Source organism: Primulina eburnea, chromosome 14, assembly GCF_022965805.1.
Source record: "Primulina eburnea isolate SZY01 chromosome 14, ASM2296580v1, whole genome shotgun sequence".
Lineage (NCBI taxonomy): Eukaryota > Viridiplantae > Streptophyta > Magnoliopsida > Lamiales > Gesneriaceae > Primulina > Primulina eburnea.
In genome coordinates, this window is record NC_133114.1 from 31,952,421 (window position 1) to 31,975,322 (window position 22,902).

General features: G+C 32.2%; 4 protein-coding genes across 4 annotated transcripts; 1 reads left to right on the forward strand and 3 right to left on the reverse strand.

The window, feature by feature from the left end:
* Nucleotides 1-3,471: 3,471 nt before the first annotated feature.
* Nucleotides 3,472-4,569, reverse strand: LOC140811351 (putative F-box protein At1g32420). The gene has a single exon (XM_073169202.1). The coding sequence runs from the start codon at nucleotides 4,567-4,569 to the stop codon at nucleotides 3,472-3,474; it is 1,098 nt and encodes a 365-aa protein (XP_073025303.1).
* Nucleotides 4,570-8,821: 4,252 nt separating this feature from the next.
* LOC140812591 (protein HEAT-STRESS-ASSOCIATED 32) lies at nucleotides 8,822-11,515 on the forward strand. The gene is made up of 5 exons (XM_073170901.1): nucleotides 8,822-9,158; nucleotides 9,689-9,880; nucleotides 9,981-10,191; nucleotides 10,772-10,995; nucleotides 11,091-11,515. The coding sequence occupies exons 1-5, from the start codon at nucleotides 9,036-9,038 to the stop codon at nucleotides 11,199-11,201; spliced, it is 861 nt and encodes a 286-aa protein (XP_073027002.1). The 5' UTR covers nucleotides 8,822-9,035; the 3' UTR covers nucleotides 11,202-11,515.
* A 1,455-nt stretch (nucleotides 11,516-12,970) lies between these two features.
* LOC140812631 (uncharacterized) lies at nucleotides 12,971-13,846 on the reverse strand. The gene is made up of 2 exons (XM_073170950.1): nucleotides 13,370-13,846; nucleotides 12,971-13,291 (listed from the first exon to the last, which is right to left on the reverse strand). The coding sequence occupies exons 1-2, from the start codon at nucleotides 13,788-13,790 to the stop codon at nucleotides 13,236-13,238; spliced, it is 477 nt and encodes a 158-aa protein (XP_073027051.1). The 5' UTR covers nucleotides 13,791-13,846; the 3' UTR covers nucleotides 12,971-13,235.
* Nucleotides 13,847-15,871: 2,025 nt separating this feature from the next.
* LOC140813025 (DAG protein, chloroplastic-like) lies at nucleotides 15,872-17,677 on the reverse strand. The gene is made up of 4 exons (XM_073171430.1): nucleotides 17,289-17,677; nucleotides 16,590-16,687; nucleotides 16,400-16,465; nucleotides 15,872-16,297 (listed from the first exon to the last, which is right to left on the reverse strand). Exons 1-4 carry the CDS (start codon nucleotides 17,630-17,632, stop codon nucleotides 16,140-16,142), a joined length of 666 nt encoding a protein of 221 aa, XP_073027531.1. The 5' UTR covers nucleotides 17,633-17,677; the 3' UTR covers nucleotides 15,872-16,139.
* Nucleotides 17,678-22,902: the final 5,225 nt, after the last annotated feature.

Sequence of the window (22,902 nt, forward strand, 5' to 3'; positions counted from 1 at the left end):
CCTCCTATCTCTCATATACAAGGGTGCAAATGTATATATAATTAAAGCTCGTGTGATGTGAGATCGTTTTACATGTCAATTTTGTGAGACGAATTTTTGATATGATATATCTCATAAAAATATTATTTTTTATGTCAAAAGTAACAAGTACAAATATGAACCATGTCAATTCATATCACTAATATAGATATATAAGACAGTCTCATAATAAACATGTTATACTTATTATATATATAATAAATATTTGGCAATTTTACAATATCAAATTAAAATTGTGTGTTTTGGGCTGGTGGCCAAGTCTAATGGTTGACTTTTTACTTATAATATAAGCTAAAAGATCGTACCACATGCAACCGAAAGCCGAAGTCAACCATTGCAACTGTGCACCATGCTGTGTCAATTAATAACTTTCCCAAAAAAAAAAGTGTCAATTTCGTTAAGTTTAGTTTTTTTTTAAATTTTATGAGTGTTTTCGCGTTCTATTTGTATTATTTAGTTTTGATTTGGCTAAGAAAATATATTTAATAATAATATAAATAACGCCTCGAATTGATGGGTACGTATAAATATTGTAGAATATTAAATTGAAGTTGAGGGCTTAATTATATTTGTGTCTGTATTTATTAAAAGACGGTCTGTATGTTTAAACGGCGGAATATCATGAGGCGGAAGACAAACAATTTGAGTTGAATTAGTGTGATATACATATTTCATTTAAGTTATATTTGGATAAGTAAATTTGTAACCTCTAATAACGAAACCATTTGTTTGTTTCAGCGAATTCGCTTGACAAATGATTTCAAATCTCAAATAATTATCTTGTATAATTGTGGTGGTTTTTAAATTAATCTCAACATAAAGTCATTTCAAATTTTCTCATCAAATAAAAATATTTCAATCCAAACACATCTTTATATTATTCAGAATGTTATGATATGACAGAGTTTTATATATCACGAAGTTTGCGTGTATTCATTTAAGTTTTGTGTATTTTCTTTTTGTAAAAAAAAACATTATATTACCAATTTGATAATGGACTGTATTGTGTCTAGTCCAATATTACGAAGGCCCGTTCATTGTGTCGATTAAGATAACCCGTATAAACCCAAAATCTGCAAAAGTAATTGTGATTGGAGTAGGTCTCATGTGAGACCGTCTCACGGATCTCAATATTTGAGGCGGCTCAACCCTACTCATATTCACCATAAAAAGTAATACTCTTAGCATAAAAAACAATACTTTTTCATAAATTACCCAAATAAAGAACTGTCTCACAAAATATGACCCGTGAGATCGTCTCACACAAGTTTTTGCCTTGTGATTGTACATATATGTGTGTATACATAGCTATTTTTGGGACATCAACTTTCTTTATCAAAAATTATTACAAAATTTACAAAAATCGGAAGATACAATGAAAATATCAAAGCGACAAATATATAGATAAGAAATACAATTTTTCCTTTTTTTATGCAAATGATTTTCTAGTACAATAAAACTACTGTAAAAGATAAGCTTATCGAAAATCCTTGGCTTGTGCGGAATCTATATGATTTTTATCAGAATTCAGAAGGCAAATATCATATATGTCTTTCCATCTTCTTTCTGCATGCCGCTTCTATTTCCCTTTATCTATCGATCAAATTTCTTCATATTTCGTTTCATCAAAAAATTCAAGGACCCTACATACCGATGTTTTTCCGGATACTCGATGACGATCGTTTCCGTTTCTATTGCTTTTTACTCTGTGTTTTTATTGTGCTAAGTGTGGCCTGTCTGCTTTCATGGCTAAGCCTGACCCCGAAAAATCCACGTTTCCAGATTTCAGATACGCGGGTTCTTGCTTTTGATTCCAACAACAATCAGTCGGCCTATCGTACTGACAAGTACTTGATGTTTAACCTCAAAATCTTGAATCCAAACAAGCGTATGGGGATCTTTTACAGCGGCATCACGTTAAATTTGTACTATCCCGGCTGTTGTATTGTTGGGACAAACTCTACACCAGCGTTCTACCAGGGGTACAAGAACACTACTTCACTCGACATTCTGATCCATCCCACTCAAGAAGGATCGAAAGCAGAGACGAACGGAGGGAAATATAGACTACATAGTTGGGGTGCAAACATATGTCAGGTTTCGGATAATGAGATGGAAGACCAAGTTGCATCAGATAGACTACAAATCAATTTTTTTCCATGTTGAGGCCGAGCATGAGTCAGGGGAAGCACAGGCGCCCGCTCCGGCTGGCGTCGAAATTAAAGCATCTTCTAATATTAATCTAACGTTTTAGTCAGAATACGTACAACTGCGTATGTAATTCAAGTTTTCGTTTCGATGTTATCCATTGTTCAGATAATACAACCATATTCAGACATATCTCACAGAAGAAAATTGCAAGAGATCAATTGAGAATATGCATTATATTCCCACATGATTGTAGCGTGTTTCCGTATAACTCGATAAAGCAAACATAATACACGGGATAAGTCTCCGAGTACTACAATTCGAGTCAAATTCTGATTAAAAAAATTTAAACTCTAATTTTAGTCCTATTTGAAATCTAACTAATCGAAGATGAATTCTAACACAAAACTAATTTACTAGCGCCGAAGTTGAGCGACGCAGCTTTTATAGGCAACAGCTTCAAATTTTTTTTTGTTAATTAATGTTTATAACTCCCCAAAATGATAAATTTCAGAAATAAATTTTTTTAAAAAACTACTTCTTTGAACGATTTTTTAACTCGAGAAAAGTTTGAAATTCATAATTTCATAAATCTGGTGTACTAATATTTGTAGGCTTTAATTGTTTTTATATATTAATGGATTTGATTTTTAAAAAATATAAGCATTTGTTGTCATAGCTCTACTATATGAAGTAACTAAAAACTAATTCAATTCCATAAATTCGAAATTTCAAAAAATAATGTGAAATGAATTTTTGTAAATGATTTGAAATTCTCTACTCCCAATATATCTTCTCCATTCATTTTAATGGATTTTAAAGTTTTTCTTTTTAAAATATATTGTCCGGTCACAAAAAGTTTTCTAAAAAAATAATCATCTAAGTGTTTGTTTAGAAGTTAGAATTTTTGGTTTCTACTTCTATTGAAAAAACAAAATCACATTTTAACATTATTTATCCAGACGTCAAAACACTTTTGTTTTTTCTTCAATAAGACTTTAAAAATCTTGACTTATTTAAGTGATTTTTTAAGTTCCCATTTATGTACCCAAACTCGCAATTTGGAAGAAATTTCTATATAATTTGGTGTGTATGAATTATTTAATGATTCACTTATAGTTTGCGTTAAAAAAAAAAATACAGATTGCATGGCACACCGCTTTCAATTAACAAAAAATGCTATATAAACTACCCGTGAAAAAAAAATCAATATCTTTTTAATGAAAATTGTTTTGTGATTGATAAGAAAAAATATAAACTAAAGTGTTGATCTAGCATTACTCTTCAATTAATATACGAAACTGGCTGCATCCCTCTCAAAGATACCAGCGTAGACCTACTAACGAAGAACAATTTTTTTCCCGGAGGGGCCGATGCTTTATATCTGACGCTAGCAGATTTAATGCTGTAGAATACAGCATGTTCTGCTTTTAGAATGAAAAGCAATATATCATCTGTAATTGCACGAATGTAAGGATCCTCGTCCAAATCTGGAAATTCTTTCAAGAAATTTAAGGGTATATCTATTTTGTTCTTACTCCATCTATTCTTCCTGTAGTCTTCCAATTTCATGACATGAAGTCTTTGTTTCACGATGTTAGCAACCGATAACGTTGTGCGGTCCCACCTTATAGGCCAGATTGTGTCCCAATCCGATAACAAGTTGGGTGGGATGTTGACTTGAACAAATTGTTCTGTCTCCATTTCTATGCAAATTAACGTGGAGTCACCGTATTCAGAATCCTTCATTATGTAGAAGACCCCGTCGATGTGTATGCAGTCTCTCAGTTTGTAAATATTTGAGTCATACGATGTATCAGGGATGTCAATGGATCGCCATGAAGAATCGGCCCCAATCGTTAGAACTTCGCAGCCTAACCGGTCATGGGTGAGTTCATCAAGATACAGACAAACCAACTTGTATTCTTGGCTGGTTGATATGAAACACATTGTCATGATTAAGACAAAATCCTTCGGACTAGGTAGAATGAGAACCTGTTTCGTTGATGGGTTCTTTATGCTGTATGTATGAGTCGAGTTGCATTTTTCCAACTGTAATCCATGGAGGAAACATAAAGTGGTGGATGATTCTGCAGCAGCATCCGTATCTGGAGTAGGTGTTTCATCACCGTGACAGGCGATAGCAAGGCAAGTCTGCATCTTCCTGTGTTTCTCTATGAATATTGAATCTCGAATTATCTCGTGCCAAAATTTGCAGACGGCTTTGAATCTCAGCAACGATTTAACAGGTAAATAACTCAAGATTTCGAAGATTAATTCATGTGGTAGGCATAGTTTTTTCCTGTCTTCTGCAGAGTCTGCCATTCTTCTCCTCTTTGAATTTGCTGAGTTTCTCGCCGCTCTTTGCCTCCTTGATTTCATTAGTCTGCAAGAATTCTCAAGCATAAACGAGATAGACCAGATAAAATAAAGTACAGAATATCAAAACCAAGCCTGTGCGGCGGCACACCGCCCAGGGCCGGCCTTGATGAAAACCATCTTGTCAAAAGTTAATATCCCAACAAAAACATATAATTTTTTAAGTAGGAAACAAAAACAAAAACGGAATTAAATCAAACACTCAAACTAAATTTCGGGAAAAAAAATCTAGATGAACACGTACAGAGGAGTTGTCTGAAAGTAGGGATCGATGATTTCGGCTGAACGGCCGCGAGGATGAGAACAATTTATAGACATTTTGTGTGCTCGCCCAACCCATGTTCCAAGCCCAGCCCATTTTAATAATAATAATAATAATAATAATAATAATAATAATAATTTTCCCTTCCTCATCCGTATCTTGCTATAATTCTCTTAAAAATAACTTCAACAAACTTCGAAGCTTTGTCTATCGATGGTGGATGCTCCAATTACCCAAAAATTTAATTAAATATATATTTGGGAAACCATCGTTGTCAGCTTTCTATTGATACCGTTTTCGCTAGAAAGACTTGCGACTTTCGGAAAATCCATCAGAGACCGCTGCCTGCTTTCGTCGGAAAATCGGGAGGAAATATTAGTTTAGGTTATTTGAAACTTGAATTCGAAACTGAGAACATGATTCGAAACTTTCATAGATATATTTCAGATTTTAGAGTTTCGAATTTTTAGTACTTTTATTCATTTGAAATCCAACAATTAACATATTGTTGATTGTAGGTGCTACATCTGATCTAATTGGAAGTATAATAAAAGTTTAAAATTTATAATTTTGAAAACCTAGATTTATTTAATTGGATTTTCGAATTTTAGTATTCAATAATTAGATGTTTAGATGCTATAGAATTGTCGTATATTAATTTTAGAAATTTTAAAGCCTAAGATATGGATTTTTAGAATTTCAAGCTAAATTGGTGAATATTGAAAAATAAATAAAATTTGATTTGAAATGAATTATTTGTCACAAGATTGGATTCTTCAAGAAAATCCTTAGTAAATTCAGTGATAAATTAAGTATCAGTGGAGTACGCATCAACTGTTTTATTATGACGTTGGATGGCGTTAAATATTTTATAATGAGTTGTGGCGTGTCTTATATGCTTATGTGAATAATATGATTGCGTTCAAGATTTTTTTTTGAGTTGATATGCTTAGGTTGATAAATAATCTCTATTTTTATCCTTTAAAAATAATAAAATAAAAGGCGTTTCAAACCTCGTCACGTAATTATACAATCTGCGACGTTATATGAATAAAAAAATTTCTTTTCAACGACAAAATAATATAATGCATATACAACAAAATAGTACAATCATCACACTACTTACATCAATGTAACAGAAACAGTATAACAAGTATGCACACACAACTCAAATAATACGATGAGATATACTGTCTCTATCTGTTATCAACTACAAAACTTCTTTGACTAGACACATATAATCTTTCACCTCTATCATATCTCACTGCATAGTTCTGTAACATATCCAACAGAAACAGACCCCGAAAGATGAGCATACACGAAAATTATCATCGTAATACATAACAGTTATATTAACAACAACATAATATATAATTGATATCATAACAGGAATATTCCCTTTGTTGTTTCTGGACAACCAATCCAATAATAATATCAACAAACATCACTCTCATTCCACGCAACAACCAACAACGATATGTCACACCCCTACTCTGGTGACAGTCATATAGTCACTACATCATCCATATCACGATATGTCGCACCCCCACTTCGGTGATAACAATATTGTCAATACGTCGCTCCCCTACTACTGCGACAAACAACATGATTGATACGTGGCATCTCAACTCCGGTGAAAGCAATATCGTCAAGACGTTGCTCTCCTACTACCTCGACGACAACAACATATTGTTGCGCAATCACTGGCAACCAACAACATCAATGATGATAAACAACATCAAATATAATATCAAATCATTAATTTCCGGTGATTTGCAATCGTTCAACACAACAGTATTTATCAATACTAAATAATAACAACATATGCTCATACGTCAACACGTACTTGCTAATCGAGTATATATAAATATGACTATTTATTTGATCCCGAGGCTTGTAATGTATCTAAATAATTCAACAATAATTATCAGATCATTGTTACCATAACAATACAATTATAACATTAAATAGCCCAATAACAATTAATTCATCAAAAATATAAAACTCGATTATAAATCTTCATTGTTCAACAATCAATATTTCGGTGTATTTAATTATCGATACTAACATCAAATACACTATATTAGATTAACTTCAATTAATAGGCTATATAAAAATACCTGCTAAACTACAAAAATTTCATGTCAACATATAACATATTTTCGTAGACTCCGAATATATAATAAAAAATTTTAACAACCGATACACAATTTCCCAAATTCAATTCAACGATTAAATTTTTTAATTATAATAAATTGAGAATAATTTAAAATAACATCACTATAATATTCTATTCGTCGTTAAAATCATACACTATAAAAAAAAGTTCAATTTATGTATAATTTAACAATTTATTAGATTTATTATAAAAATCGACGAATTTCAAACATCACAAAAAATACAAATTTATATCTCAAATAGAAGATCTCGTTTCAACGATCTTAAAATTTAATTTGATTAGATAAACTGATAAATCATAATATAAAAAAAAATCCAAAACTCTATTTTTATTTCTCTCTCCCCTGCAAGCTTGCACAATTCATCCACAGAAGTTTCAAAGTTATCTTTTTTTAAAAAAAAATATATTATATTATATTAATAAAATTAAATAATAATAAAATTAAATAATATATTTATAATATTTAAAATTTTTAACATTGATATATTCATTGGCAAACACTTGTGTGAGACGGTCTCACGGGTCGTATTTTGTGAGACGGGTCTTTATTTGGATAATCTATAAAAAAATATTACTTTCTATGCTAAGAGTATTACTTTTTATTGTGAATATGGACAGGGTTGACTCGTCTCACAAATTGAGATCCGTGAGACGGTCTCACATGAGACATACTCATATTCATTTAGACCACATAAATGAAATAAAATATCATATTTCATTTTTTTTAAAATCGTTAATTATTTAAATCACTATTTAAAAAGTAGGTCAGATATTTATTTAATTCAATAAATGAATCTGAAAATTATAAGTATTTAAACATTGATTTTACTGAAAAAGTAGTTTAGAAAATGACAAAAACTTGTGTGAGACGGTCTCACGAGTCGTATTTTGTGAGACGAATATCTATTTAGGTAATTCATGAAAAAATATTACTTTTTTATTGTGAATATCAGTAGGGTTAACCCGTCTCAAAAAAAAAAAACTAAGAAATAAGATGTTTGAGCCCTATCTTCTTTTTTTTCGACTCCGATGAGCATCGCTTTAAGATATTTGAAAAGTTTGGGTTAAATTATTTAATTTGCTTCTTTTTTGGGTTATTTTTTTTAAAAATTATACTATGTATTTTTTGCTACTTAAATCAATTTTTCGGACATTTTTTTTATTTCAAAACAATTTCTTACAAGTCTAACTGTAGAAATAGAAATATCTAATTTCAATTTTGTTTTTAATACGTCACTTACTTTAATTTCACAATATCAATCTTTATAGTTATTTTAAATTTTTTTAAAACAACAGTTATTTTTAAACCTTTTCAAGAAAAAATAACTCTTACTTCAATATTAAAACAAATTAAATTGAATACCTTAAAATATATGTAAATATAATAATAACTAGTACAACGACGCACGCGTTGCGTGCTTGTACGATATGTTTTTATAATTTATTTGATTTATATTTAAATGAGGATCAAAATATATTTATAAGAAATAATGAGTGGCTAAATTATAATTTTGATATATGAACTAAAAAATAACTTAAAAAAGAATAAAAAAGACCCAAACAAAAATTGAACCTACAACCTTATGATTAAATAAACATAGGCTTTATCCAGTAAACTACATGTGACTTGTTTTTAATTTTTAACACTTTATTAATATATATAATTAGTAATGTAGAGAGTGGGGGTGAAGGTATTTTAGGTATTTTAAAAAAGGAAGTTACTCTAACCTACTCAGTCTTAATAAATAGTAAGAGATAATAATAATAATAATAATAATAATAATAATAATAGGATATTACTTGCAATTATTTGTCGAAATTCCAGAAGAGAGTAGAATTCTAGAAACCGCTTCAAACTTCTTCGCACCGAGAGTAGAATCCCAAAAAAGTTAACTTGATTTCACTTTATATATACCATTAATTCAGCTGCCTTTGCTCATCTGGAGATCGATCTCGCATTTTATAGATTTGATGTAATTTCCGATATCATCCTTGATTCTCTGTCTGGGAACGTGAAGAAAGGAAGAAATGGCGGGGTGCCGGTGGAAGACCTTCTTTGAGGAGGAGGACCGTCCGGATAAGCCACGGAGATATGGTGTCACCGAAATGAGAGGACCCGATTTCTCCCTCTTTTCTCAAAACTTGCTCCAGGTACTCTTTTTCCGATCCCCGTGTAATTGAATCGTGCTATTGTTTTTTGTAATTTATAAATCGAGTAAATTTTGACTTGGGAGGGGAAGACGACAGTAATTAAAGGATTAAAAAAATTTCGTCCGTCCTGGTTCCTTTTCTTCAGGCTTCAGAGGAGGAAAATACAGATCGGCGTGTTCTTTAGTTTATTTCACTGAGTCATGTATGGAATTCGTTTCAAGGACACTAATAAATAAAATCCGTCATGATGGCCATTAAGCTGATTTGATGTGCCAAGAATATCTGAAATGTTGAATCCGTAGCTTGTTTGGATTTACTCTGTGTTTTTTTGGTAGACTCATTCGGTCATTTAAGTTGTCGTTCCTTGGTGTGCAATTGTGAGTCGTGTGGTTAAATTACATGCTACAAATATATAACAGTCTTCTTCCAAAATTGTTTTTGATGATCGTAATATCTTGATGGTGCCCCCAGTTGGTTTACTGGAAGCATTGTTCATATGAATTCTGGTAGCACAAATTTTTTGTTTGCAGGATATTTTCGAGTCTTCCGGACAATTTGTCGATGGTTTAAAGTTTGCAGGAGGATCTCATAGTTTGATGTCAAGAAGTTACATTAAAGAAGTCACGAACATGGCACGTGAACACAACGTATATGTAAGCACTGGTGACTGGGCAGACCATCTACGGCGGAAAGGTCCATCTGCTTTTAAAGAATATATTAATGTAAGCTAAATGATTGATTTCTCCTTGTGCAATTCATTTTTCTAAATTTAAATTCTGCTATTGTCATAGGGAGTAATATTATTCTTGAGGTTTTTGTTAGGAATGCAAGCAATTGGGCTTTGATACCATTGAAATTGATTCTGGATCACTTGGAGTACCTGAAGAGACTCTCTTGAGATATGTGAGGTTGGTTAAGAGTGGTGGACTTAGAGCTAAGCCTCTGTTTTCTGTGAAGTTTAGTAAGTCCGATATTCCGACGAACACCAATAGAGCATTTGGTTCTTATGTGATCCCAGCACCTCGAACATCAGGTAGGGAATCAATTCAACAGGACTTATAATTAATTGCTCACTTACTTTAATGCTGGAAAGGTGGAGGGCTTATTTTTATTGAGTTCTTAGGCTATACTTTTGTTGCTGGGATCCAATTTTAGTCCTTTTGCATATTTATCTGAATTTGTAGATTCGTTTGCAGAAAAGACCTTTTTAGGTGGGAAGAAAGGAAAAAATATTGGATATTCTGCTTCTAAAAGCTTGAAGGAAGGAAGGAAGATATATTCTACCTTATCGAGGAATCCATCAATTCCTTGCATCCTCATTTCAACTCTGATGAGAAAAAAGTCTCATCGTCATCCTTTGCACTTAAAATTTGTTTTCTCAAAAAAAAAAAAATTGTTTTCACCATTTTGGAGCCAAAAGTTGAAATAATTTTTTATTCGGTTTCCCTGTTAATGAACGTTCTGCCACTCTCTTCGAATCTTCAATCACTGGAAAAGTATATATGTAATGGCATTGTGAGCAATGGTGGCTCGTATTTATTATACAAGGCAAAAGCATGCTGGGAAAACGTATATCCCCTCTTCTTTGCTAACTTTGTTTCCATGCCCTTCAGAACTTGTGGAGGATGTTAATCTTTTGATTAGAAGGGCAGAGAGATGCCTTGAAGCTGGAGCAGACATGATAATGATAGATGCAGATGATGTCTGTAGACAAGCTGATTCATTGAGGGCTGACATCATAGCAAAAATCATCGGCCGGTTAGGGCTTGAGAAGACAATGTTTGAAACATCGGATTTCAAGACAACAGAGTGGTTCATTAAGCAATATGGTCCAAGGGTACTTTTCCGATTTTCTGTAAAAATCATCAATTTTCAGTGATGTGTGTTTTTTTAATCATGAATTAACCTCTCCTTTTGTTACGGTGATTCCAGGTAAATCTTTTTGTGGATCATTCTCAAGTAATGGATCTGGAGTGCCTTCGCGGTCGTAACCTGGGTAAAGATCACACATCTGTTCTTGGTTCCTCATACTTTCTGTTCTAGTCCGTGTTTTAGGAAAGTCTTCTTCTGAGTTGGAAAATAAAGTTTAGTATGAATTAATTATGTCTCGTTTGATCAATTTTTTGCAATAAATGTATGTCGTGGGTGAAGTCCGACTTTTTCCCTTGATTGGGGTGCATTTGTGTACAACTGAAAAGATGGATGTATGACTGATATTTTTCTTACCCTGATACTTGTTCACGAGTATTAGAGACTTGGCTATGTTTGGAAAAATTTCCACCCTTTGTACTTGAATCTTGATGATAAATTCTGTTGGGAATATATCAGTATCTCAATTTGAGTTGCGGTTATAGAGATGATGATGCTTGAAAATATCAGTAGTAACTTCTCACCTACCTTATGCACTGGAGATGTACAAGTGCAGGGTCATAATTATTGTTTTATTGTACTGGGTGCATGGCTTGAAAAAGATAAAAGAAAAATAAAAAGAAGTGAGATATGTTCTTAAAAAATAATTTTCGTTTTATTGTCTTATTTTAGAAATTATTTAATCGGTCAAATTTGATTTTTGTTTTTTGTTTATTTTTTTTATAATCTTTTTCATATCGAAGGAGTCGAGCAACTATTTGTGTGTGTATATATATGTATCTATATATTTGTATATATGTATGCATTTAATAAACATTTAACATTAATTTAAATGTATTTAAATAAATGAGGATAATTAAGTAATTTGTAGTATATTTTATCATTAAATTAAAACTATCACACCTCTTATTAAGGATGTTTTATCCTTCTAAAAATGTACTTATCAAGAGCTCATAATATTATCATGGACTTTTTAAAAACGTACCAAACGTGGGATAAGACGGATTATTTATCTATCTCATCTTTATCGCGTGTACCAAACAGTGTCTTAGTGTACAACATGTCAATTTGATATCCTTGAATATTACGTTTTGAAGATGTTTTCGGAATATGTTCCCAATTTGTAGATAAAGATATCATATACTTGAAATTTTTATAATAAACAATTTAATTAAAATTTTCAAGTATAAGATTAAAATGAACATCTGAAAATTGGTTCAATTTTGTAAATTCTCTATCTCATCGGAGTTATCTCATCTATCCAAAAACCTGTCTCCGCTGGACGCTAAAGCTACTAATATTTTCATATTTTGAACCGAGTTAGCTCGGTGGTGTATTAAAAAAAAACCAATGGTGGTAACTTTTAATAATTTTTTTTAAAAAAGGATATGTCTCAAGACTCTAACTGAATCCGAGTCTGCCAGCCTAAACATTATAGCTGTGTCCTTCTCAATTCTCAAACAGGGTGTTTTTTTTTTAAATAACCTCCAAACAGTTGGATTTCAATATTTAGTAGCTTGTGATTCTGCCATCCATCTTATCAATGTTTTTGTCGTATGCCTTGTCAAATTATGTGCTCAAAATTTTCTTCGAATTTCAAGGTGTTAGGGTTGTCAAAAACAAAGTGTGTAGATTTTGGTATTCATTGATTCCTTTTTTTCTCTCTTCATTTTCACGTGATTCGAGATGGTAAATTGACCCTTCAACCTCAACAAACTTCTTTTCTAGTTCAGGTACTCAGTTGAATGATTTTATAAAATCAAAGAAAAAAGATAAAATTAATTATCATATGTTCTGAGTCAGGCACACTACTAATCAACCTTATGAATAAACTATTTAGTTTGAGTGTTTTTAAGATATTAGCATTCGATTAATATATAGTTTATACTTAAATTAGGCATGATAGCTTTTTGTTAATTTATTATATATTCCATATTTTTGACTGACTTCGTTGAAAAATCTCCCCACGCCAGCAACTTCAAGATTGACTTCGACCCACAATTCCACATTGTTAAAAAATTATAATCACAGACAAAGCTGCAAAATTATAAACCAAGAACACAACAAAAATCTAAGAACAAATTCTTTGTTCTCCCCAAATTTTTGTAGTTAGTCTCCTACAAGTTTCTACATTAATTAGATTAGGAGAATCGAATCAAACAACATTAAATGAGCCATGTCGCATTAGAAATCAAGAAAATAGCATTTTCATTTCTGCATTTTCACCCCAAAGTCCTTCCTCGGAATCTTCTCCATCAACTCACCTGCATTTCCAAAAAAAAAAAAAAAAAATCAAGTTCAGAGTTCTTTCCCCAACATCAACAAAAAAGATTCTCACAAACCTTGAGGATCACAGACTGGAGGATCTTCAAACAGAGAAAGAGACATCTGTTTATGCGCAACTCCAATGTCAAACAAAATAATCCCAGATGAAGGATCATAAACAATGATATCCTTCACCGGCAACCATAGAAACAGCTCTTCTTGAGAGAGACCCTCCACTCCGATGAGCCCGCCGTAGCTGAGATTAGCTCTGACAACACTTTCGAACGAAACCCTGGTCTCAAATTTGGCAACGCAGGGCCTGTCAAAATACACTTGCAGAAGCCCGTCTTCACCGAGCTCGTAGGATTTCACGCCGTTCTTGGGGAAAAGCCCTGCGGGCAAACCTTTGCTTTTGAGCAAGTCGTGGATGCTGCTTGAAGCCGATGCTAAAGAGAAGAGAAAGAAGTAAACGAGGATAGCAATGTGCGGGGCAGCCATTGATAGCCGAGCTTGCTTGTTGGTATTGGGCAGAAGAAGAGTGGATTAAAAAGGAAGTGTTCTGGTGTGAACTGTGGGGGCTACGTATTAATTATCATATCCTTATTTCCCAAATTAGCCTCATTTTTATTACATATTATTTAAACCTTTTTTCCTGATGTTACGGTGAAGGTCCTTCATTAGTTGGCTGGCAAGGAATCTATTTAATTTAATCTATTTATTTACTAAACTCACCTAAAATTTAAATTGACTCGTATTTTAACATTAATTTTTAATAAGATTATTATCTTTCTCTTCAAACTTAGTAGATCAATTTTTTTTAAAAAAAAAAATCAACATGAAACTATTTTTGAGATTTAGATTAAATTAAGCAGAAGTTAAAAAGCAAATTTTAAGATTAAGAAATAAACGAAATAAAATATATTTGAAAAAAATGATTGAGAAGTAAAAGGGTAGTGTTGGTAAAATCTTTTAAGTGAACTAAACGGCAGACAATTGGCTTAAGGCTAAAGGTTTGGGCGACAAATGAAATGATGCAAAAAAGAATCATTAATGTGAACAAACTTCACATTTCTTTTCATCCAATACGACGACGGAAAATACGAGGTTCAACCACCTTTTCATCGTTCTCCACCACCTATCTCATTTCTTTTCCATTTCATTAACTTTCACCTCTCTTTTTATATTTATATATATGTCACATAAACGAAATTATACGAAATCGTCTCGCCGATTAATTTTTTTATATTGATTTTCAACCATGTGAGTTTATGGAAAATATTATTTTTTAAATCAAAATAACAATTTCCATTATAAATATGTATTAGGTCAATCAGTGTTACAAATATATGAGATATGTGAGATCGTCTTATCATCTGATTTTATAATTCACATTAGAGTCCCATTGGATGTGTATAATTTCAAGAAAATGCGGTTGGATCTTTCTAAAAATCTTAAACATATATCTAAACAGCAACATAGTACACCATATTAATCGAAAAAGTTTGATACGGATTTATATGGTAAACTATAAGACTCACCTTTGTCTCTTTTATAATCGTTTTCTAACAAAATTAATATTCAAATGATAATGAACAGATCGACTCACTTGTTTATGATTATTAAATTTCAAAAAATAGCTAAGTAATTGCTTGTTAGTTAGAATGCAGAATATTAAAACCATGGAATAGATACCTTTTGTGCTTTGCAAGAGATTCTTAATGTCAAAAATTGCATACCAACATTTCAGACAGAGGCATACGTTAGTTGTAAATTGTGGGAATTCGGACAAAAAAATGCGGTTTTTAGACCAATTTTGAAAAGTATGGGCAAGCAAATCACTTTGATTAAGGGATATTAGTCAGCATATTTATATTTCGTAGAAGCACTTACTTTCACTTTACGACTTTTTGAGATTTTTGTTTTTTTGTTTTTGACATTTTCGTACGTTGCTTTGTTTGTAAATGTTTTTTTGCCTGTTCTATGTTTGACCTCTTACTGTTCATTTACGAATCACTATAAAAAAAAAAAAACTTATCACACAAATTTGAGCTCAATTTAGTACTGGTCGGGAGAGAGGCCAGGGGTTCGGACTTCCCCTAATTGTAATTTAAAATAATAATAAAAAAGGGAAGAAAGCATGCCTCAGTATAGACATATGTATGCAAGAACGGAGAAACAACAATATAGCTACACTATTAATAAAGCAAGATAGTTGAATACCCAACCATTTTTGGTGAAAATTTCGGCTTAATCCAGAACTGCTCTTTCACGCATTATACTTTAATACATATATATTTTTCCAAAATATACTTATATTTTAATATTTTATAATTGTGAAAAGCATCTTCTTATAAAATATCATGTCATATTTAATTTAGTTGAACGTTACAAATACAACTGGAACTTTCAAAACAAAATATATACATACACATACATATAATGTTAGACACAACATATGTGCTTGGCCGCTTGAAGTTGATAATTTATAGGCATTTTGATGATATATAAGCATTCGATCATGCATATTATTTTCCAGACAACGCGCCTTACCTTAAACTTGGTTGAATCCATAGATTCAAATAGAAAATAAGTAAAGCACCGATTCTTGTTCCTCGTATAACAGCAGACCAGGCCATACAACTGATAACTAAAACATCTCATTCTCTAGACCTCGCTTGACATATACAAACAACAATTTCCGACCTAGATACACCTTCTGGCTTTGAAAATGTTATGAGTAAATCCATAAAGTGCATCAATAATATCAAAACCTACAAGAATAAAGTGTGCCACATTATCAGATGTAACAAATTTAAAACCCTTGTCGCTGTTCTTGAAGAGCCGGATTCAGGAGTCAGATTCCTGTCTTGGCTTTCTCCGTTCGGTAGGAGGGCCGTCTCTCTGTCTTACGTAGGCTTTGCTCTTGTATTTTGAGGTTCTAGACTGCTTTGGTTGATAAGCAGGGTACTGACATGGAATAATTTCTCCGTTAATATACTTATCTCCTACAGAAAGACAAAATTAAGAGAAATAACAAATGAATTTACGGAATTGAATGAAATCCACTTTCAAACTCAGGATTCACAACTTATATTATGATCTATCACCTCCATAATCCTTGTTCTTAACATCTATGTATGAATCTGGAAGGACCCACAAAACACCAGGGAGACCTGCAAGCAAGAGGGGAAATTTTTTTATCGAGCCTTGATACATGACAACTAACCAAAGGAATCATATGAAATATGCCAATAATAGGTAAAAGAAAGATTTAAGCTTTCGACGGAGTGCACATACCCTTAAATTTTTCTGAGATTTCTTCTGATACGGTGCACTGAAACCCAGTGTATGTAGTGGTACTAAATGCATACATGTTCTTCTTTGCTTCTTCCATGCTGGTCCATATATTTTATAGCAAATGAGATGTAAGATATCGAATTCTTATATAATGTTCTCACAGAAAAAGTTCACTATACCATACACAGATATCAAGTATTCCTAGACTCGACCTTGCAAGAATATTATTCTATTCAAAGCTACACGCTTCTATAAAACACAGTGATCAGCACCGAATGCACAAACAATAAAAGTAACAATTACCAGAAAAAATGCCTTTAACAAACATACCTAAATAAGTATCTATAAAACTAAAGTAGGCAAAAAAAGAAAAAAAAATTGCAAGACCAAAATTTCACCGGATCGCGTAGAAACCATTACAGTAGCCTCTTTTCCAAACAGTGCTGGAAAAATTTTGATCTAGTAATCTATTAGGGATACATGTAACAAAATGAAAATGAACTGTGCATCGTAATAACTACGGAAAGATAAACAGAACCCGCGTGTATAATGTAGAAAGATTTCGACTTTCAGCACCAATTGACCTAGTGAAAATTTTAAGCCAGCAGCTAAACAGAGGATATACAGAAAAAAACGAAAGACGATAATCCAACAATAATCTTAAAATAAACGAAACAAAGTTATAAAGAATCGAAAAACCTGCCAAGGACGGTGGCGAGAGTGTCGAGATACGTGTCAATCATCTGCTCTCTGGTGGGGGCGGGGTCTTTTGGAAACTCCATGACAATAAGCCAGTGATTGTAGTCACAGCCCGGTAACATTATCGTCTCCCTCTCCTCACCGCCACTGCTTCTTCTGGTAGAGTATTCCCCATCCTTCAAGGCTCTCACCGCCGGGAAAGCGGCACTTCTCGACTGAATTCGGGCCGGATAGCGCGGAACAAATGACAGGTTGGGAGTGGACCGAATCGGAAAAAAATGGATCTGGGTTCTCGGATTTGGAGCTAGGGTTTTATGAGGGAGGCAGAGGTTTACACTCGCCATTTCTACGGTGACAGTAGTGAAGGAGGTGAGCAGATGCGGTGACTGAGTGAAGGAGATAAGCAGATAGAGCGGAAAAATCTGCGTCCGAATGTTGGGCTTACCAAGAAGGGGCTTGAAATGGCCCAGTTGTTTGAGACTAAAGGCCCAATACTTGGCATTAATATCAGAATTAGAAAAAGACTACAATTTGAACAGTAGGGCCCAATTCAGCTCATCAGAAGCTCGACACAAAAGCTTCTTTAATAAAAGATTTGAGGGCCTTTTTTAATTAACTAAGAAAATAATAGAGATTAGGTGAAAATTAAGAGAAGGATAATTAACATATATGATATGTTACTTGACTTGCACCAAACGTGTAAACCTACTCTTTCTAAAAGTCATGAATAATTTTCCTTTTTTAAAAAAAAATTAGACACAAGATTATCAGTAGTTCAACTGAACTGCTGTCCACAAAAAATAATGGTTTGAGCAAAAATACAACCGATTCTATATCTCATTTGGAGTAGAGGATTTGATTTGAGGAGGTGTGTAATGATGAATTTAAAATGATACCTAACATGATATTTCAGATTCATCATAATTATCATTTCATCTTCGTATATGAATCAGCATATATATGTATGTATGTATGTATGTATGTATGTATGTATGTATGAGAAAAAATAATGAAAGGGGCATGTGTCTTAATTTGTTAGCGAAAAACTAATGATCATGAATTAGAAAAAAAGGAGCAAAATTGAGTAAAGTGTCGTGTAATGAGTATTGGATATTTTTTCAAAATTGTAGTAATAAAATAATAATCAGAGTTGAAGATAATGTGCGTAGGCCTAGGTAATGGTAAGTTTCTACCCTAAATGTATGGAAATGTGATACGAAGGTGCAAGAAAATTGAGTAATTGGACAAATATTCCGTTTAGCAATGATGAAAGGACGCGAAAAAAGAATAAAAGAGTAGGTCCAACTCATCTCTCAACTCCATCATATATATTCCACACTCGAACCTAAAACACAAAAACAAATTAAAATTCATGTCCAAAGTCATATATATATATATATATATATATATATATATATATATATATATATATATATATATATATATTGCAAAAATTTATATAAAAATACTTTTGTAGATATTATATCGTTCGCAAACACAAATATAGATACATAAATGTATATACGTATGTATGACTATATATATTTTTATATATAAAAAAACAATTAATTTGGAGTCAACTTTGAAGGTCAACTTAATTGGTATAAACAGGAAGTGCACACGTCAACGAAGTCTTATTAGTAAATGATTTAATATTGTACAAAAAGAGTTTCCTTTTGGGTGGAAATATAGGTCTGGTCGTTGAAGTCAATGAAAAGAAACACGATATTGGGTGATATTGCACAATATATTAAACCTTAGACCAACCGACGAGTATGAATTACACATGGCTTATCTTAATTTATTACACGAAAACGCCATTTCATCAGTTTAAGTACATTATATAGCTCCTCTTTTTTATTTTATAAAACAAAAAAAAAAACAAGGAAGAGGATGTGTAATTTTTCTGATAATTTCATGAAAAATTATTGTGATTATGGGTTACTATTCTTGATGTTTTGTTGGAAATCATCTAAAACAGAATATCATAGAGATTCCAAACATCTGGTCTCTTGCATCATGTACAATGTTACAAGAAGTTGGTTATATAAAATAATATAAACATAATATTTAATATTTATGGAAATACAACTACAATAATCTAATATTTTTTGGCAAAAATTTGTGTGAGACGGTCTCACGGATCGTATTTTGTGAGACATTTTTCTTATTTGAGTCATCCATGAAAAATATTACTTTTTATACTAAGAGTATTACTTTTTATTGTGAATATCGGTAGGACTGATCAGTCTCACAGATAAAATTCTTGAAATCATTTAATAAGGGAGTTACTCATAATTTTTGTTCGTTTTAGAACTATTGACGTAGAACAAAATATATATGTGGTCGTCAGTTAACGTGGGAACGTATCTTGAAAAATAATTGGTAGATTGATTTTGGAGTGGAGATGGGGCAGCTGCGGGCTGTGGCCATTACTTTAATTTAATTTCGAGAGTTGCTTTTTCATATTTTTATGCAAAGTTTTTTTTATCTTTCTTCTTCTTCGATAATAATTAGTACCATATTATTTTACTATCGCAATCATTCTTTGAGGCCCTATTGTCATTCCCCACGTGACTTCCACGTGACATTTTGGCATCCCAATTGGCAAATTTTCTTTGTACACCTTAACGTGACGTCATGTTAATATCACCTTTTAAAGAAAACTCATGCAGGAATTTACTAGTTATATATTATAAAAATAATGCTAAAAGTATAACAAATATATTGTTATAATGATATTTATAGAAACTATATCGTGAGGTTTTAAATTCAATATAGGGAGAGATTTTGACAAATTGTGTTGGGTTTCGGAAGGCTAACAACTTTGATTTTGATGATAAAAAAAATTTATTATTAAATTTTAACATATTTACTCAATTGTATAATTGTTTGTTTCAGCTAGAAGTTTTGGATGCATAAGTCCAAAATCAGCAAAGTTGAACTCTGGCGAGAAAATATTTGTTTAATGATGTCTTATAGTTCGATGATTCAAATGACAAGCCGCCCAAAAAGTTAAACAGCCAACTCAAAAAGCTGCAAATCATATTCAGAAGTCAATGTTTGAATCATAGCCTAAGAGGACAAAGATAGCATTGAATTTATTGGTTCTGCACTCAAATTAAGTAGAGCCGAATATCTGGTGCAAGTTAGTTTTCGAGCATAATTCTCTTGTACGATCTCTAAATTGAGTAATTCTTGATTATATGGAAAGATAAGAAACAGGGCTAACTTTCATGTTCAACATTTTGCACAGAAAGCAACAAATCAAGAGTTATAAGAAAGAAACATGGCTACTGAATCATGAGCAGTGTTGAATTGTGAGTGCTGAAAAGCAGTAGTCCTATGAATGTAGCAAATCCCAAACTAGTAGAGATGGCTAGTGAAAACCAGTAGCTTCTGTAATCAGTAGACAACTAGTAGCTGCTACATCCAGTAGAGCCCAAAATCAGCATATTGAATTCAACACAAAAAATTTAACAGTTGTCAAATTCAGCAAATAGTCAGCAACGCGAATATGACTGTTTCAATATTAGAAATAGTACAAAAAAAATTTCAAACTGCCATATTCTTGTTTCAAACATTCATATAATTTTTGGAGGCTATAAATACAACAACTTGAAGATTAAATACAAGTTTTTGAAAAGAAATCAAAGAATGAGTTGCCTACATTAAGAAATTAGCTAGAAAGAGAGTAAGCCAAGCATAAGGATACATTTGAAATATATATACACGGTAAAGTATTAAACAATCACCCACACGTATACATGAGTGGTGAGCTTCAAAATTTAGATAAGCGAGTCTTCAAACAAATACATTAAAAATTATGTTTGTGGTCTTGGAATAATGGACGTTAAACATTATACGGATTGCAAAGTTGCGACATACAATCGAGCGTGCTAGGAGTTTCAATTAGGTAAGAGATAAGTCCTAAGTTGAAATGAGTGTATAAGATTTGTATAAATTAAAGTATTTTAGTGATACCTTCCTAGATAGAAGAAAGGGTGACATAAGAGTGTTTATTATCTGAACATCATAAACAAATTTGTGCAGCTTAATTTTATTGCATTTATTTATTGCTACTGTTTTTAGATGCATAGTTGAAGCATTTTATGTGTTCTTCAAATACCAAAATATTGCATACAAAGTGTTTGATAAAATATTTTAACCATAAAGTTTTTACACTTGCCTAGTTTTTAAATGTTTTTCAAAATGTTTAATCGAGTTTTATGAGGGATAATTTTGAGTGTCTTCTGCTTAGTTTGAAGAGCAAACTCGATTTAATATCTCGTTGTTCAATATTTCAAGAACCAAGCTATTGTAGCTCAATGATTATTCCCCAATCGGTCCTATCAATTGAATTTTTTGTATTATGTACAAATATTGATGTACATCTAGCATCTCTCTAATTATAATTCTTGTAGACTACAATAATTTCAAGGTGAAAAAACTAGAAAAACAAAGCCGCTGTGCTTCAATAGACTATATGTGTACAGTGTACTAGCAAATCAATAGATTGTATGTATACCAGCAACAAGGTGCCAATCTTATTATCCAAAATAGTTAATATTTATTTTTGAGTGTGGACGAACCACGATTTATCTCATAACCAACCTGAACAAATGACATCATATCGCATACTACGAATACAACCTGTAGTCACGGGGTACATTCATGTTATTATGTTGATCACCTACAGCTTAAATCATATTACAAAGAAATTTGAATGAACTACGTAAAACTAATATATTTTATGTCTACATTAATTAGAGGAGTTAAAAAAGTTATAAATCTTGAAGAAATTTTTGTTGTATGAATGTGGTGGTCAATAAATTTCTATTTTGACAATAAAAGACTAAAACATTCTAGGACAAAAAGAAAATCCAGGGAGTGGATGACTGTGACCTAATTCCTCCTCGCAACAATCCAAATTGACCATGTCTTTTTGTTTTTTAACACATATATTAGGATGGAATATCTGACTCTCCAAGGGTCAATTTAGCTATTATTTAACTAATGATTTGGTTAATAAGAAAGTCATGGAGTATTAAATATGATTTAACAAGTTACATAATCACATTGGCTGTTACGAATCCGACACAAAATTCAGGCTTTTGGGTTAGAGATCAATCTGCTTTCCACATTTCTTTCACAATGACATGGCTTTCAGCTGCTGATTCTTATTTTTAATTATTATAAATCACGATTTTGATTTCAATTCCAATTTGAATTGTTTTGTACCTTCTTTTTTTTCGATTTTATAGGTCAAGAAGAAATCAAAGTACGATTTGTATGATTATTTATTATACATTACGACGAACATTCCATTATAAATTTGTGAAACCGTCTCACAGATTACCAGCTAAAAATCTTAATATCGATATGAGTGGACGGGTGGAACCACAATGAGGGTCTAAATTGTAGACAATGCTGCGCATGCACTTGTGTGGGGCCCGTTTGTTGACACGTCTTTCAACTACACGGGTCGGTCCTAATTACGAATCAACCCGAATGAGAACCACCTCAACGTCTTAGGTGCATGCACACGAGTCTACTCGAGTATTATGTTATTTGGTCTTAATTCGATTTAAATTTTTGAAATTTGATTTTGACT

Coding starts and splice junctions, on each gene's coding strand:
- LOC140812591 (XM_073170901.1), top strand. CDS start 9,036: ATGGCGGGGTGCCGGTGGAAGACCTTCTTTGAGGAGGAGGACCGTCCG. Junction 9,159..9,688: donor TTTCTCAAAACTTGCTCCAG/GTACTCTTTTTC, acceptor TTTTGTTTGCAG/GATATTTTCGAGTCTTCCGG. Junction 10,192..10,771: donor CCCAGCACCTCGAACATCAG/GTAGGGAATCAA, acceptor CATGCCCTTCAG/AACTTGTGGAGGATGTTAAT.
- LOC140811351 (XM_073169202.1), bottom strand. CDS start 4,569: ATGAAATCAAGGAGGCAAAGAGCGGCGAGAAACTCAGCAAATTCAAAG.
- LOC140813025 (XM_073171430.1), bottom strand. CDS start 17,632: ATGGCGAGTGTAAACCTCTGCCTCCCTCATAAAACCCTAGCTCCAAAT. Junction 16,688..17,288: donor CTCGCCACCGTCCTTGGCAG/GTTTTTCGATTC, acceptor TATATGGACCAG/CATGGAAGAAGCAAAGAAGA. Junction 16,298..16,399: donor TAAGAACAAGGATTATGGAG/GTGATAGATCAT, acceptor GTCTTTCTGTAG/GAGATAAGTATATTAACGGA.
- LOC140812631 (XM_073170950.1), bottom strand. CDS start 13,790: ATGGCTGCCCCGCACATTGCTATCCTCGTTTACTTCTTTCTCTTCTCT. Junction 13,292..13,369: donor TCCAGTCTGTGATCCTCAAG/GTTTGTGAGAAT, acceptor TTGGAAATGCAG/GTGAGTTGATGGAGAAGATT.